This window comes from Camelina sativa, chromosome 16 (genome assembly GCF_030686135.1).
Source record: "Camelina sativa cultivar CO46 ecotype springtype chromosome 16, ASM3068613v1".
NCBI lineage: Eukaryota > Viridiplantae > Streptophyta > Magnoliopsida > Brassicales > Brassicaceae > Camelina > Camelina sativa.
The window spans coordinates 17151726-17169576 of record NC_141895.1 but is presented as its reverse complement, the minus strand read 5'-3'; the positions used below and the strand labels follow the sequence as shown (position 1 = coordinate 17169576).

Here is a 17851-nt window from a genome sequence, read left to right as displayed (position 1 = left end):
CCCCAGCCACATTTTTCGACATCTGAAGTTCAGAACAATCCACAGGATCAACCGGAGGATCATCCGCGGTCTCCACCTCACTCTCATGGTCATAGTCAGCCGTCTTCTCAAGGCAACAACTACGAGCCTCAACCTCAACTCCACGATGACACAATGCAGTCTCTGACAAAACTCCTTACGATGCCTGGCCGTGAGAAGTTTACGACCGTTCTCTCTCCCAATTCGTTGCCCAAAACGACTTGGTAAGTTTCATGTCTTTCTATAATTTTCTAATTGATGTGTAATTTTTGAAGTCTAACACGATGCAATCTTTCTCTTGATGTGTATTTTTTCTTTTTAAACTTTGATTGATATTGTAATTGGTACAAAGTATTTTTTATCAATTAGACTTCGATTGATATTGTAATTGGTATAAAGGATTAAGACTTAGATTATTTATCAATTAGATTTTTTATCAATTGGTACAAAGGATTAAGACTTAGATTAAGACTTAGATTTTTTATCAATTAGATTGTTTGATTCGGTTAATTAAAACTTAGATTTGGTTCTTACTGCAATTAGACTTTGTTTGATTATGAAAGATGCCAAACAATTAGTATTTGATTGTCTGAGTTTCATGTCTGACTATATGATTGTCTCAGACTTCTTCATTGATTGTCTGATTTGTTGATGTCTCAGTTAATAACTTTAATTGTCTCACTTGTTCGGTCTATGCTTACTATCATTGTTTACCAATTGTGTGGAGGTTTGATCGGGAAAAAAAAACCTCACTTGTTCGGAAGATTACCAAGATTTTTACAAACAAATTCGATGGTTCATATTATACTTGGACTTGTGTGCCTCTCGATAGGAAAGATAGATACTCCATGGTGTTTGCGGTAAGAATGGTGTAATAAAATTGTTTGCTACATGTTTTCTTTTCTTCATGGATGAAAACTGACATAATTCTCTCTTTGTTTTGTAGAAAACTCACACATGGGATCCTTTGATAACAGGAACTGTTCAACAACATTTCAACACCATCTGTAACCGGCGGATGAAGGGAATGGTTAGTGATGTAAGGACTAGTCGAGTTCAACCGACATGGATTGGCGATGATCTCTGGAAAGAGATGGTTGAAAACTGGGATACTGAAGAACAACATCAAAGGAGTGTCACCTACTCCAATTGTCGTATGTCTGACCGTAATGGTCTCGGTCCTCACATCCACTTAGCAGGCCCTAAGTCATATAGAGAAATCCAAGACGATCTCGTACTAAGTCATTTCTTATTTCTGTAATACATTTATCTCATTTCTAACTTAAAACACTATCATAAACAATCTTTAATTTGTAACACTGCAGGAAGAGGAATTGGGAAGGAGGTCAGTATGGGTGAAGTTTTTTACAAAACACACACAAAGGCGGATGGTTCTTATGTTGATGGGAAGGCAGAGAAAATCCACAAGCCGTATCAGAAGAATGTAGAAGAGAAGTTGGCTGAGCTCGAGAAAGATGCATGTCTTTCAGATGGTACTTCACACATTTGGGAGCTCACCAGTGATGAATGTACTGCCATCTTTCTTGAGGTAAAGTAACATTTCGAAAATATATAGATTAATAGTTGATCATGCATATGTTATGCTCTTGATTTACTGTTTTTCTCTTTCTTTCCACAGTGCACTGAGAGGGATTCACGAGAAACTCCTTATGGACTTGGAAGCCTCAAAGATACTCTTCGCAAGGGCAAGCAACAATCCCAAACCGAGGCGTTTCTTACATTGCAAGAGCAACTACAGGAAGCCCAACATCAAATCGAAGTTTAGGCTACTCTCAATCCTGAAGCTGCTTCTCGAGAAAAAGAGACTGCTCTCCTTGTGGCTGAGCAAAAGAACGAGATCAAAAACTTGTCCTTGATGGCTAAGTTTTTCCACAAGACTAATCCAGCCTTCCTGGATTTTATGGCCTCTGAAACAGCTAAAACATCTGAGGAGGATCATCTCTCAAGCAATCTTCCATCAACAGCTCCATGATCAACAATCTTTCTTTGCTTTTGGTTTGAATTCTATCTTGGACTTATGTATATTGTGGTTTTTTAGTTTGATGGTGGATTTGTTTAAACTCTTGTTTCAATTCGATGGTGGACTTGTTTATAATGTCAGTTTCACTTGATTTTCTAATTGTGTATATTATAGTTTTAGGTTTTTTATATATTGGTTTGTAATTCAATTAAAATGAGGATAGGAAAACAAAAAAAACAATACAAGATGTTATTTTACAAAACTATTTAGTCGCTAATTAGTCGTAAAACAGTCGTAAATAGACGGAACATAGTCACATATAATAAACGACTAATGTCTGACTAACATATAGCAACTTTTACACACAGCATTCAATCGTAATATAGTAGGTTATTAGTCGTTAAATTATCCGACTATTAAACGACTATTGCTTAAATAGTGATAAAATAGTCGTTAATTGGTCACCAAATTTAGTAACTATTTAACGACTATAAGCCGACAATGGCACGACAACGTGTATTAATCACAAAATAGTCGCTAAATAACGACTATTTACCAACTATCTGGTTTAGCGACAAGGTATTAGCTACAACAGTGATTAGTCGTTAAATAGTCGCATATCTTCATTTAACGACTATTAAGCGACTATTCTCACAGTGGCTGATTCCCTGTTTTCTTGTAGTGATATCTCCGTTTTTTTCCTGAAACAGCACATCATTTCGATGTTTCCAGATTCCCCATAATACCCAAGGTAAAACCAACCTCACTAAGCTAGGTATCTCCTTATTCTGCATTACTGCTAGCAAATGTTCCCAATTCTTATCCACATCCACATCAGAGAAACCTCCATTCGGGTTAGGAATGTTGGCCAATGCAAAGGCTTGCCTTGCCACATGGCATAAGAATAAAAGATGACAAATAGTTTCAACTTGTGACCCGCATTTTAAACAAGTAACATCCCCACCAAAACCTCTTGATGCCAACCGTTCAGAGACCGCTAAGGCATCAGATAGCATACGCCACAGAAAGGTTTTGATCTTGGGGACTGTTTTCACCTCCCATACCTTAGCCTTCAATTCATTTTGCTTAATCTTGTTCTCATTATGAGGCTCGTACAGCGTAGACAGAGTTTGCACCAGCCAGTACCCACTCTTAACCGAGTATGACCCCGATTTGGTGTATGACCAAATATGACGATCTCCATGCCCAACCTTTAATCTCATTGACAAAACCCGCTTTGCATCAACCGGGGGAAATAATGAAAGAAATTTTCCCCTGTCCCATCTATCCGATCCTGGTTCTCTAAGAGCAGCCACTTTCAAATTCATATCAAAAAATATCTAGGAACGAAATGGAGCTCTAGGGTGCTTGTCAAAAAGCCATTTTTCTGTCCATACCAACGTATCACGACCATCACCAATAGTTTTCATCAGACCAGCTTTCAACAATTCACACCCATGGAGGATACTTCTCCATGCGTATGACAACCTGTCCCGCGGACCCCACTAGCCCACCGCTAGCCGCCCCAACGGACTATCTGTGAACCCCGCTAGCGGTGGTCTAGCAAGGTCCACGGACGGTCCGTTGGGGCGGCTAGCGGTGGGCTAGTGGGGTTCGCGGGACGGTTTGTCATATAAAAATTGATTTTTATGTGACAAACCATCCCACAGACCCCGCTAGCCTACCGCTAGCCGCCCCAAAGAACCGTCCGTAGACCCCACTAGCCCACCGCTAGCCGCCCAAACACAGGTCAATTGGTGGCAACTTGTCCTGTGGGAAGGTTGTTAAAGGGTGGGGACCAGGGTTCGAGGAACGTCTGTTGCACCAATAACCTACTGGTGGTTTTGGATGAATAATTTCATCCATAATGAGGGGTTAGGATCGATGCCCTGCAGGGCCAGCTTGGAGTCCGTTTGGGTGGCTAGCGGTGGGCTAGTGGGGTCTATGGACGGTCCATTGGAACGACTAGCGGTGGGCTTGTGGGGTCCGCGGGACGGGTTGTCACACTTCACCTAATGATTAAACATCTGTTAGCTTACAGAATCAAACCCAACAATCAAAACTCAGACCGACAAATCCAAACTCTTAAGCAAGAGACGAGAACGCCAATAATCACCATAGCGTAGATCGTCATCTGAGAAACCCACCAAAGAAAAAAAGAACCTCGAGTAGAACAAGTCCACACGTTTTTGTTTGTTGTTAGGCAGTACAGAAGTAACCGATACTTCCTGAACCAAGAACAAGAACAAACCTCACCAGCCTCAACATTGGCAAGTAGATGTGCAGAACATCAAAAATTAGATTTTTTAATTAAAACCCAGAAACTGCAGAATCGAAACCAAAAATAAATCTAAGTGAATAATGGATAAAATTTACCTCGTTCATAGCAGAGTTTTTTTTTTTAGTGGAATCTAGTATTTTGAGAGACACTACATCAGCTGCAGTAATAACGTCGGCGGCGTCAATATCATCATCGACTTCGTCGTTCAAATTCCACCAGATCATGCTCTGATTTAGTCGCCTCTACGATCTTCAGATCTGTCAAAATAATAAACCACCCACACATTAATACACTGATTAACGAGAAGCAAACAACAAAGCATCAAAAAGAGAGACATATGAGAAGTCAAGGAAAAGAAGAAGACATTACCCATCTAATACTCAAGATTAGGTTTTGGACAGATAAAAGGTCGATCTCTACACCATGTTTGACGGAGAGAAGGGCTGTAGATGACGAAGGTGAAGAAGAAAGGTGATTATGATGATGATTTGATGAGAGACAGAGATTTTTCGGTTTCGGAATCGCTTATCGCGAGAGAGAGAGTCAAAAGGAGGAAGAGAAAGAAATGAAAGTGATTAGGGTTAAGTTAGGTATATATAACTCGGTTAATTAAAACCGATCGGTTATGCCCCGCCGAACCAAACCGAACCAGTAACAGAATTACCATATTAATTTTGCCGATCGGTTTGTTGATCCTCTCACAGATGCTGCCGATAACCAAACATCTCGGTTTAATCGGTTCGGTTCTCTCGGTTCTGACCGAACGCCCATGACTAATTATTAATAGTTGATGGCATAACAAAGTCAACCACCAATAGTCTACAGAGAAATCTACTTAAGTAAACCCTAAATCAAATAATTTTAACCTAATCAGCCTTTCCTCCCTTAATTTGACTCGTTTATATGTAAATTTATTTTATTTCAGGAAGTCTATGTGGTTATTATTTTGTCAATAGGTTTATCAAATTATTTTTTATAATTTTTGTAATTAAAATTTAAACTATAATTAAGGAGTAGACCTACCTTTATGTCTTCACATATACTCAATTTGTAATCTACCTGTTGTAGACTTCCTCCGGGTTACATCTGTCATTACGGCTTCTGTTTTTTGTTTGGTCGTAATGGATTCAACTGTAATTTCAGTACCTTTAGTGGTTATGTTTCTCTAATATTGAATATGGGGTCTACTATTGCATTCAAGGCCAAATAAAAGTATACAAATGCAATTGTCCCCTTAATCATATTCTACCACTCAATTTTATTCAAACACAATAAATTACTATTGTAACTCCATAATTCAAAATGTAACTTCCATCATTTCTTATCATATAAATAAGCATTCTCTCAATCTCTCATATTCTCTCAATCTCTCATTCTCTCATATTGACATTATTTTACTATCTAATTTTCACATTCTCTCATTCTCTTCTACAATACCTCAAATCATTTTTCGTTTTTATTTTATTTTTGATTTCTTATTTTTGTTTTTGGGTTGTAAAAAACAAATGAAATATCATTGTAAATTTTTAATGCTAAATTTTAATTATAGAGACAACATGATATATATTTTACATTGTTCTTATTTTAAAAGATTCATCTCCATTATCTAATTTGGATTATTATCTTATAAGCAATCATTCTCTCCTCCTCTCCCACCAATATCAAATGTTGTTATATCTCATATGTGTTGTAAGAGTTTGATTCTATATTTTAATTTAGAAAGTATAATATATATATATATATATATATATTACATAGTTCTATTTTTTAAAGATTCATCTCCATTATCTAATTTGGTTTAACATCTTATAGTAATCATTCTCTCCTCCTCTCCCACCAATATCAAATGTTGTTATATCTCATATGTGTTGTAACTTGTAATAATTTGATTCTATATTTTAATTTAGAAAGTATTATATATATTTAACATTTTTTTCAAATTTTATTTATTTATATAAAAATAAAATATTTCTTTTATATTTCTTGCCTTTCTAATCTATTCATATTTATTTTTCAAATTTGCATAGTTAAATTTAATTTCACATATGTTGGTTTTAACAAAAAAATTTACTTTATTTGAGAATTAGATGTTCCTATTCATTTTTAAACGATCAATGTGTAACATAATATATATAAGCATTTTGTCTTGCAATCACAAGTTCCATTTCCATTGATTAACTCCATATGTTGTCCTATTTGTAGGAACAACAACATACTTATTTAATATATTTAAAAGAGCAGATGATTAATCGAAATAAATATTTCTCCAAATTTTATAATTCAATTTGTGTGAGTGTACTTATTACTTTGAAAAACCTTTACATTGAAATTCATAAAATCATATAAGAAAACTAAAATATCATATTACTTCAAATTTGGAAGGAAACACTTGGTATTCCTTTTTAAAAAAGTCAAGACACGTATAAAAATTTATTAATATTCAACTCACTTTAAAGTCATAAAAGGTCATTTAACTCAAAAAATAACTTCTATCCAATAACTCCTCCCACAAATAATATATATATATATATATATATATATGTTCAAGATTATATTTAAATATTACAGAATTTTTTAGTTAGCTAAACTTATAGTCACATATATACAATATATATACATAAGAATTTATATTACTTATTAACACCATAATTCGACCCATTATTTGCTTAACTCAAATTAAAATTGGTTTCAAAGCCAACTAAAGAAAAACAGAAACGATCTTATTGATATTAGACCAAAACATGGGCATACAAACATAATCACTTACACGGAAGATAATTATTTTTAAAAAAATAACTTATTATTGCAACATCAACGTATGAAGGGTTTACATAAGCAGGTAATTAGAAAATCTAAAATACAATAAATGTATTGGAAACAATATCAGTCAATGATAAGATTAGATCCTCAAAAGCAAGAAACAACATCCTCATAATTCATAAAAAATAAACGCCACAATTGTACACATCTAAACGAAATGGTATAAACATATAGTGTATAAATACAAGTGACTGCGAAGCCTGTACATGCCTAATTAAAACGAAATAATACAAAAGAGAAAACGAAAAAGACAAAAAAAAACAAGAAAGTGCCAACTACACCACAACCCACGCGATGCGTGGGGAAGCACCTAGTGTTGATAATATATGACCTTTTGAATAGATGTATAAATAGTTGTTAATCCAATTAGGAGGCTTTTTGGATTATCTTTATGTGTAACCAAAGATATCCTCTGAAAATGTTGAAGATTCTTGTACAGGCACCGTGGGAATTTGAAAAACAGGCCTAGGAGGGACTTCAAGAGCATCCAAGTTTCTTTCTATCATCTCTACAACTTTGTTCATCGGTGGACGATCTGGTGGGGAAGGCTGAATACACCATAGACTCACCAATGTCATCTTCTTTGCTATGTCTTCTTCTTCACAAGTGAATCCATTCCCATTAAGCCTTCCATATTCTCCCTTCTCAAGATCCCTATAGATCCATTCAGGAAAGTACATAGTACTTGTGCTAGAAGTAGAGGATTGATTAGCTTTTTCTTTGTTCCTTGCACCGATCATATCAAGAACCAACATTCCATAGCTATAGACATCTGACTTGTGCGACACATTCCCATAAACTCTGGAGATCATCTCCGGTGCAATGTACCCTATGGTACCTCTTGTGTCCACTATTGACAAGATGCTCCCTTTTTTCTCATAGAGCTTAGCTAGGCCAAAATCCGAAACTATGGGGCAGAGATTTTCATCTAAGAGTACATTTTGTGGTTTAATGTCAAAATGTACAATCCTTGTCTTGCATCCATGGTACAAGTACTCTAGACCACGAGCAATTCCTAGTACAATTATATAGCGCCTTCCAATCCAAATTCACTGAGCTCTTGCATGAAATGAATTTATCAAGTGACCCATTTTCAAAAAATTCATAAATAAAATGCTCTTTTAGAACCTTCAGAGCAGAAACCAAGCAAGGAGACAATGTTGACATGAGAAGTTCTGCTCATGCTCGCAAGTTCATTGATGAAGTCTTCACCATTACCCTTTGAATCTTTCAAGACCTTCACTGCAACCATACGACCGTCACCAAGTGTTCCTCGATAAACAATCCCAAATCCGCCTGTCCCAACCACTTCTACAAACGACTTTGTGATTCTCTTCACTTGTGTGTAACTATAGTGTTCAAGCGGGATAAGAGCCTTCAAGTTCCGGTGTCTCAATCTTATTTCTCTCACCCGAAGAAAACGGAGAAACAATGTTATTAACACCATTACAAAAGAACCCCAGCTACCGAACCTGAAACTGAGAACCAGAAATAATTTATGAGTTAGTAATTTCTTTATTGATCTTGAAATTAAGAAAAAATCATATCTCTGGCCAGGAGACTTACCTATGCGAATAATAGTGACAGAAGTTCCTGTACAACCATTGAAAAGTAATATTTCGCATAATAGAACCAAACTTGTCTCGAAATGGTTAAGAAAAAAAAATTTACTAAATATAGTTGTTTACCATGACTACCCTTTCTAGAGCCACAATTTACTTCCATAGGTCCCATCCTTACAATAGCAGACAAATTTCCTGAAGTCTGATTGCATCCACAAGCACCCTTAGATTCAATGCACCTTGAACAGTTTCCATTATGCTCAATCTGGAAACCCTTTCGAAGAGTCTTCTGTAGATTATCTAGACGCGGTGTGTTCAAGGCCGACGCATACACTGGTATACTGACACCTTTTTTGCAGTTTTCCCTCAAGTTGTCAGATTGAAGGCCGTTACTTTCGTATAGTGAAGGAGAGGAGACGTTTCTCGTCACATAGTAGTTTGTTGTAGCTTTTTTATCACTTCCACAATGAAGCTCTCCAAAGTAAGAAGCATCAGGAGATGAAAGTTTTTGGCAGCCGTAATAAATTGTTAGCATCTCGGTCTAAGGAGCGAATGGAAGTACACTGTCAAGGAATGTTGCATTCACTGCGTCTAGGGGACACATATTGTTTATGTAATCCAATCTTGCGAGTCTTATGATACCAGAGTCATAATTGGCTTCTAAGATTCTGTACGTCGCTAAGGAGATGGTTAGCTCTGCGAATTCTTTGCTACAATCAAGCTTGAAATAGGGATGGCCACAGTCTTCTCTCCCACGTACCTAGAATGGGTACAAGAGACTGGCCTGATCCCCGCATCGAAATGGTTGACTGCAGCGTTCGTAATGCTCATAAGCTGATTAAAAAGAACAATTTGAGATCACACAAAGGCTTTGTGACAAAGCCATCCCTAAGAAAACTCTATGCTTTAAAATTCAAAGAACACATCTTATATAATAAGAGAAGGTTTTTTCTAATATTGCCTCACAATGTGACATTTGACACTGTACTTTTGTGACACATGCCATTCTTATTAATTTCAAATTTAACATTCTATTTTTTTTTTACTTTATTTTATTTTTATCTTATATAGTGTATAGTTTGTTAAAAAAAAAGTGTTGTATAGTTTGCTTTTTGAATTTCAACATTGTTACAAAAATATATTCCTTCCATTTTTTTGTTTTAGCATCAAATATATTTCATTAAAAAAAAATTGTTGTATAGTTTGCTTTTTGAATTTCAACATTGTTAGAAAAATATAGGAAAAATGACTGCAGGCTACGTGAAGTATACACCAACACATGGCCACACATGCAAACAATATAAATTTCTTCTTAACTACATGAACTATTGAGATCACATAAGGACATGCATAAACAAATATAGGTTATGTGTACACCATAAACATTTAACTTTAGTGTTTTGTTGGTCAGAATCCGACGTTGACCAATGTTGATCGGCATTGACTGGCGTTGACCAGAAAAATATTCAAACTTTTTTTTTATTTTTTTTAATTTTTTCCTAAAATAATATTTGTTTTTGTTTTTCTGTATTTCTGATAAATAAGTAAAAGTGATAAATGATTTTTATAATTTTACAAAAACAAAATATAGCAACAAAAATTTATAAGATAAAAAATACAAGAAAATTATATACCAAACAAAATTTGTGATATATTTAGTTAAATAATTTTGTTATTACAGAAAATATATCAAAAATAATATAATAAAATTATACCACCAAATTTTATGTGTAGTATATTTTTTTTCATAAAACTATAACAAAATATACTTTTTTCCTTTTAAGAATCTTTTTTTTTAATTTTATATTTTCAAAGGTGGGGGTTTTAAATATATTTTTTGTTCATTTTACTTATTAGAAGATTATGGGGAGACTTGTAAAATTAGACTCCTAACTTGAGTCAATTGCAATGTTAGACCTCTTTTTATCTCTCTCCAACATTTGCCACTTTCTCCCTATTAAATCCTTAACCATTCATTATATTGACAAAAATGTCATTATTTCTGATTTATTTGAATTTCTTGCGAAAATGTTTATTACATCCATATCCTCATCTTCTTTTTTTATTTACGGTTGTGCCACCGCCATCAATTTTCCAACAACCATGAACAACCAAATTTAAAGCTCTTAAAGCTTCAACAACCTGAATTTGTAAGCTTAAATAACACCAATGCTATGAGAACTTCATTTTCTTCCATCTCCTCTCCATTTTAATCCAAGAAAATTTGCAATTGCATTCATCTTGTTATATGTCATGATTCTCGGATATTGATTAAATTGGTGCTGGGTTTCCTTCCATGGTGACTAAAGGCGATGTCCTCGGTGCTTGACATTGCGAAACAACCACTGATAAGGTTATTTTCCGGTAGATTTCATGATTTTCTTTGATTTTATGCGAAATTAGACTTCATTTTTTAGTCTAACCGTCCTAATATCATGTAAAGTCTACTATGTGGTCAATTTTGCAATAAAAAATTTATTTAGTTTCGAGCCCGTAGACTGAAATTTCAGTCTCCTTAATTTTAGAAAACAAAAAAAATATGGTTCAGACTGCATTATAATCTTTCTGTCGGATACTTCGTTTTCAGACTACTAAGGTGAATTTTTGCAATTGACCAAATTCTTGACTTTGTACTTATGACTGCCGGACGAAGTCTTCTTAGGATAATAAAATAGTAGATTTCTATAGTGGCTATTTTTGGGGTTGACCAAAATAAAAGCATTGACCGTAATATTATTGATATAAAATTAATTAGTTGACTGCAAAAGAAGTCTACTAGTTAAAAAATTAAAATGTTGGTCAACCCCAAAAATGACCACGGCAGACTGCAAACGAAGTCAACATTCCTGGAGACTTCGTATATAGTCTAATTGACGAAAGTCAAACTTGGTCAATTACAAAACTAACCACAATGAAGTTTACTTTTTCTAGTTGACGGATAGATGAAGTCTACTTGTTTGATAGAAGTCTACGACAAAGTCAATGTTTGGTCAATTGCAAAAATAACCAGATTAGACTATAATCGAAGTTAAATTGTTGAAACTTTCTAAGAAGTCTACTCTGTTATATGTTTTTAATTGCAAAACTGACCAAAAAATAACAAAGAAAGACAACAAAAGAAGTCAACTATCCTAGTAGACTTCATATGGTGTCTGCTTTATTAAATTGTAATTGCAAAAATAGACCACACAAAATAGACTTCAAGGGAAGTCTCTTCATAGAGGCTAGTTGATGTCTACTCGTTTGACATCAACATGAAGTCGGCAAAATTTGTAAACCAATTTATTGCAAATTGGTAAATAATTTTTAAGATTTTTTTGTTGTATTCTTTGATATATGTTATGTATTTGCTTCTATATGTTTTTGACATGATTATATATTATACATATGGAGAAATCAAGTTTTTTGGTTTTCTTAAGCAATAAGGTCATTAACTTAGAGTTATTTTGGAAGTCAACGTGTTGAAGTTCTGTGTGAAGTCTGTATAAGCGAAGTAAGCAAAAAAGATAATCTGATAAATGGAGATTTAAGTTTAACACGAAAAGAAATGAGGAAATAGGTCGGTCACTTTAGATAGCAGTTTTTGTATATGTTATTAAAATTCAAATATTAATAGCGGCAATAAAAGTGAAGTGGCTTGCATCTATATTTCCAGGGAAGATGCACGAAGATTCATATAGGTTCTAGACTTGGTCAATGTTGTCACTGTGTTTATACTCCCAGTTTGATCCCACTTCCTTTATTTTGAGGTTCGATTGAGTGAACTGCAAGTCTTTTTCTTCGGGGGCTTTTCCCTATCATTTTTTTGTTTTGTTTTCTTGTTTTGTATTTATCAGGAATCTATATTGATTTGGAAGGTTTAAGTCTCTCCTTTTTATAAAACATGATGATACAGTATATAGTATGGATGATTCAGTACAAAATCGTAGTTGCGGAGAAGTCAAGAGTGAAGTTTATTGGAATATAATCAACTCTGAACTTCATTGTATTTAAATACACAGTCGTAAAGTCGTCCTCGGAGAAACTGTGCTGCTTCAACATACTTCACCTGCAAAACAAAAAGGATGTTCATGAGAAGTCAGAAGAAAGAAGCATTAAACACAGAACTAGGGATGTTAATTTGGGTATAAAACCCCCGTTTAATATGGGTAAGTGTAAAAATGGATTTATCCAACTAAACCCACTTAGTAAATTGATTTTCATATAAGCTAAATGGGTATCCATTAAGATTGTTTTCTTTTGTTCAGTGACAAACAAATGTTTTTCATTAATCCAATAAAGAAAGAAAGAGAGTAACGTGACTTAGAGAAAGTATTACCATTCCAATATTGAGAGAATCACACTTGAAACTGAGCATAAAGGTTTGTCTCGATTCCACAACCCTGAATAAAACGGCTGCTAAGTTAACTAAGCCAAGATTAGTTAAATACTTTGTTTGATTGCGCTTCACTAATAAGCTTTGAAGTATCAACACCTAACAATTGGCCATTCTCATCCTTCAACTGGTAGATTAAGTCTAATAAACCAGATTCACTTTTCTTTAAACTAGTTAAAATCAAGAATTACTTCATTCATCACCTGAGACACGATATCAGTAAGCTTTGTATATGTTACATCGTTGATAGCTGGCAGCTCGCTGGCAGCTCGTTAGCAGCTAGAAGCACCTTCAAGGTGAAATAAAAAGAGAAAGAACAACTTAGAGTATACTCTGCATCACACAGTAGATTGTGGAGAAAGAATCGGTCCTTGTCAAAAGTACCTACCTGAGTTCCACGACGGAGCAACTCTCTTGCAAAGGGCAAAATACCCAAAATTATGTCGGCACCAGAATTATCAACAAAAATCACTGCCTGTAATGAGTACGAGAATATAAACAATGAATTTTGGTGAAGTGGTGGACCTCTGAAGTCTAAACAAAGTATTAGATAAAGAAGGAAAGAAATGAGTTACCTTCTTCCAAGGCTTCTTGATCCATTTGGCTTGGAAGTTGTCCAAGTCATCAATGACCCACGGTCGTGGAACCAAGTTTTGACAGCTAGCCAAGAAAAATATGACATCCTTTGAGAAAACCTCAGCAAGCTTCAAGATGAAAAAAAAAAAACAGAAAAGAACCCGTAATTAGGACAAGCTTCCTGTGGGAGACAACAAAGAGGCAACTGAAGAAACCAGAGTTGTTCAAGATAATGGATCTATTTATTACCCTTTTTGAGTATCCTTTTAAGGACGAACATCTAACAAGGATCGACATATCTGCTTGAGATGAAACACATCGTACCTGCTTTCTCCAGATCCATTATGGTTTCGAATTTGGGAAATTCATTTCTCGGCGGCGAGGTTTTTTCCCATGACTGTGAGATTCACGAGACAGCATATGCGAGAGTTTTAACAAAGATTGGTGTTGGTGAGAGAAGGGAGCTGTCAGATCCTAAGAGAAAACAAAAGGGGAATAAGAATGTTGAAGATTAGAGAGAAAATGAAAAGAAAATTAGGTCGAATCAGATCCCAGATTTTAGTCATGTTTGTGATGTTAATGTCCGCTCAGGCTGCGGCAGCTGAGAGATCACATAAAAAACTAGGTTTGACTTGGAGAGAAGTATATATATGGTAATTGATACGCATTCACTTAGGTTCAGCTATCGGTTTGGTTAAATTATCGGTGAAATTAAAATAATATAATATTAAATTATTAATGGTTGATGGCATAACAAAGTCAACCGCCAATAGTATACAGAGAAGTCTACTTAAACAAAATTAAATCAAATAATTTTAGCCTAATCAACCTTTTCTTGTTTAATTTGACTCGTTTATATCTAAATTTATTTTATTTCAATGCAAGAATTCTATATGGTTATTATTTGATTAATAGTTTTATCAAATTCATTTTTATATTTTTAAATAAAAATTTAAATTATAATTAAGGAGTAGACGTCTTTTTATGTCTTCTTGTTGACGTCAATTTGTAATCCACCTTAAGAAATATGGTGCAGACTTCCTCGGGTTATATATGTCATTTTGGCTTTTGTTTTTTGTTTGGTCGTAAGAGAGTCAACTGTAATTTCAGTACCATTAGTGGTTATGTTTCTCAAATATCGAATATAGGGTCTACTTTTGCATTCACCACCAAATAAAGGTATATGAAATGCAATTGCCCCAAAAATTATTCATTTTGTATCATTTGCTAATAAGTAATTTAAACTAGTATCATATATATTTTTGATGCTATTTAATTGGTGTAAAACAATTTTAAACAATTTTTTTTTTATCATAATATGATTCACCCTCCTAACCGTACAATATCAATCTAATGTCCTTTTGATTCACATAATATCTATCTCATACCGAAAATTCTACCTTTGACAACGATCTGAGGCCTGAAACGACTGCATCTTCTGCTCTTTCGGACTTTGATAACTTCGTGCTTATTTCCTTTAATTCTAGTTTTTAGATATTCTTAGAGAACTATGTTAACCTTTTTTTAATCAAGTATAGAATGTGTAAAATTTGGTTATGAATTGTGATCTTGTTGTTGATCGATTCTCTAATCTTTTTCTTCCCAACACAAAATTAATCATTAACAAATGAACTAGTGAAAAATTTAGGCGCACCTTGGCTTTTCCTAAAATTTACCCTAACATTTATATTGGCTCTGTTTGAAGCCTTTGTTTATTACATTGGTATTGCCCAAATTAATAGAAGGACACGGACATAAGAAAATATCAGCCTTCCTTTTGTTTATTACATCTCTGAATCTTCATAGCTCCTAAAATTTCACAGTAATATCGATGAAAGCATCTAACGGGTCTCTACAAGGCAGGATGATTATTTCGTGCAATGTGGCCATAAAGGCGAGAGCTCGACGACTTTCCCTATGATGACGAGCGCTGGTGACACCAATCCAGCTGACTGAATCTCAGTTGCAAAATCTTTAAGCTCAGCAAAAACCTGCAGAACATTCCAAAGCCTTGAAAACTCGCTCTCAAGTAACAAACAGACCTGCTGGAAATCACAAAGAAAGAGTATGGTTTGGTTGCTTACCGTACGCTGTAGAGGAGTGGTTCCACGTTCAACCGCAACAGCTGGTGTATCACAAGGGAGACCATGGTCCATCAGTTTTTGCGCTAGAGAAGGTAACGTTCCCAAACCCATATAAACGACAAGTGTTGTATCCGGGTCAGCTGCATTCTCTGCAACAAACAAAGGGTCGGTCCCTCCTTCCCTAGAATGTCCCGTGAGGAACCTCACACTAGTTGCAACACCGCGATGTGTTAGTGGAATCCCCAACTCTGCTGCTATCCCTGATGCTGCAGTAATCCCTGTAACCATATATAATTGCAAACTTCCGGTAAGATTAACCACTTCAGTCACCACAATCATATTGAGTTCCCAAAGAATGCAACAGCCACATTAATCAGAGAATCAAAAGCAGTTGCTTAGATTGGAACAGAGTGACAAGAATAAGAACATTACCTGATTTCTGCTATGATAACCAGCGGTTTTGCCGACATAAAGAAGCCTAGCAACAGGAGCAACCAACTCCAAGACATCATTGGAGAGAAGCCTGTCGTAGAGAAAAAGATCGGCACTTTGAATAACTCTGACAGCTTTAAGAGTCAGAAGTTCAGGATCTCCTGGTCCTGTCCCAACAAGATACACATCTCCTGGTCCACAATCACCACCTTTGCAGCCTTTAACTCTATTCTCTCTCAGCACAGACAAGAACTTCTTCAGCTCAGGAAGCTGCCACGCAATGTCGTTTTCCCTAACAAAGACTTCATCTTCAAACGGCGATAAAAACACAGCCTACTTTCACGGGAGTGTTAAAACAAGAGATTGAAGAATCGTCTGACATCACTGATAGATAAAAATGGAGTAGAATGCTTTGAGGAGGGTTCAAAAGGTAACATTGCTGCGGAGTACTTCTCTAATCTGTTTCAGTCATCTAACCCGGATGGTACTGATGAGCTTTTAGAAGGGATGAAGCCGCGAGTAACAGAGGATATGAATGCGCAGTTAACTGCTCCAGCTTCGCCTCAGGAAATCAAACAAGCCGCTTATAACATCAAAGGAGATAGTGCGCCTGGTGCAGATGGGTGGACTGGAGCCTTCTTCAAACGATACTGGTCAGTGGTTGGTTCAGGTATCATTGTAGAGGTACAGGGGTTCTTCGCTTCAGGAGTAATGCCACAAGAATGGAACCATACACAAATTTGCCTGATACCTAAGACGCCAAATGCAAACCAAATGCCTGATATGAGGCCTATAAGTCTGTGCTTGTTTTGTACAAGATTGTCTCGAAGGACGGTTGATATCAGACAATATCCTGATAGCTCATGAGATTGTGCATGCCCTAAAGACCAATGTGAAGTTTGACGAAAGTTTCTTAGCGGTGAAGACAGGCATGTCAAAAGCGTACGATCGAGTGGAATGGGATTTTCTGGAGCATCTCTTCATCAAGATGGGGTTTCATACACAGTGGATACAGTGAATAATGGTATGTGTGCGATCAGTCACCTTTTTGGTTCTCATAAATGGTTGTGATTTCGGTATATTCAAGTCGGGACGAGGGATCCGCTAGGGAGATGCGCTGCCTCCATTTATTTTCATTCTCTGTGCGGAGGCTTTGGTGTATGCTTTGCGGAGGCGTCAACAACAAGATTGTATCACATGTTTTAGTTTCAGTGAAGCATGTCCAATGATTCAGCATTTACTGTTTGCTGATGATAGCTTGTTCATTTGTCGAGCAACAAAGGAGGAATATGAGGAGCTTATACTCTGTCTACGTAAGTATGGGAAAGCTTCTGGACAAGTGATCAACTTCGCAAAGCCAGCTGTGACATTTGGGAAGAAAACAAATGATGCGACCAAAGAGATGGTGAAGTAGACACTCAACATATATGAAGAGGGTGGCTCAGGAACTTAACTAGGATTGCCAGAGTGCTTCAGTGGTTCGAAACAGGCGCTTTTGGGTTTAATTGGTGATAAGCTACAAAGCCAACTTTAAGGATGGTTTGCTAAGTCACTCTCTCACGGTGGTAAGGAAGTACTTATGAAGGTTGTAGCCATGGCACTACCAGTGTATGGCACTACCCGGATGCCATAATGTATAAGAAGAAATCCAATATTCGTCTCTCGGGTCATCACCCTACAGCGCGCCTTCGGATTATCATCCGAAGTCGATATACCAACCAC

General features: G+C 35.8%; 1 protein-coding gene and 2 pseudogenes across 4 annotated transcripts; all 3 read right to left on the bottom strand.

The window, feature by feature from the left end:
• Nucleotides 1–7480: 7480 nt before the first annotated feature.
• LOC104753640 (LEAF RUST 10 DISEASE-RESISTANCE LOCUS RECEPTOR-LIKE PROTEIN KINASE-like 2.5 pseudogene) lies at nt 7481–9668 on the bottom strand (annotated as a pseudogene).
• A 2839-nt stretch (nt 9669–12507) lies between these two features.
• Nucleotides 12508–14275, bottom strand: LOC104750483 (damage-control phosphatase At2g17340). 3 transcript variants are annotated; one of them, XR_015583677.1, is made up of 6 exons: nt 13938–14275; nt 13613–13741; nt 13426–13512; nt 13241–13326; nt 12981–13044; nt 12508–12710 (listed from the first exon to the last, which is right to left on the bottom strand). XR_015583677.1 is itself a non-coding variant. In XM_087490264.1 (6 exons), exons 1-4 carry the CDS (start codon nt 13908–13910, stop codon nt 13273–13275), a joined length of 318 nt encoding a protein of 105 aa, XP_087346390.1. In that variant the 5' UTR covers nt 13911–14236; the 3' UTR covers nt 12508–12710; nt 12981–13044; nt 13241–13272. The 3 variants fall into 3 exon arrangements, 2 of the variants coding, with proteins under 2 accessions (XP_087346390.1, XP_010470583.2); XM_087490264.1 differs by having other exon boundaries at nt 13863–14236; XM_010472281.2 differs by having other exon boundaries at nt 12981–13326; nt 13863–14236.
• A 1101-nt stretch (nt 14276–15376) lies between these two features.
• On the bottom strand, nt 15377–16566 carry LOC104750482 (S-adenosyl-L-methionine-dependent uroporphyrinogen III methyltransferase, chloroplastic-like; annotated as a pseudogene). The gene is made up of 4 exons (XR_015585026.1): nt 16510–16566; nt 16087–16462; nt 15698–16017; nt 15377–15604 (listed from the first exon to the last, which is right to left on the bottom strand). The product of XR_015585026.1 is annotated as an S-adenosyl-L-methionine-dependent uroporphyrinogen III methyltransferase, chloroplastic-like (transcript).
• Between the last annotated feature and the right edge of the window lie 1285 nt (nt 16567–17851).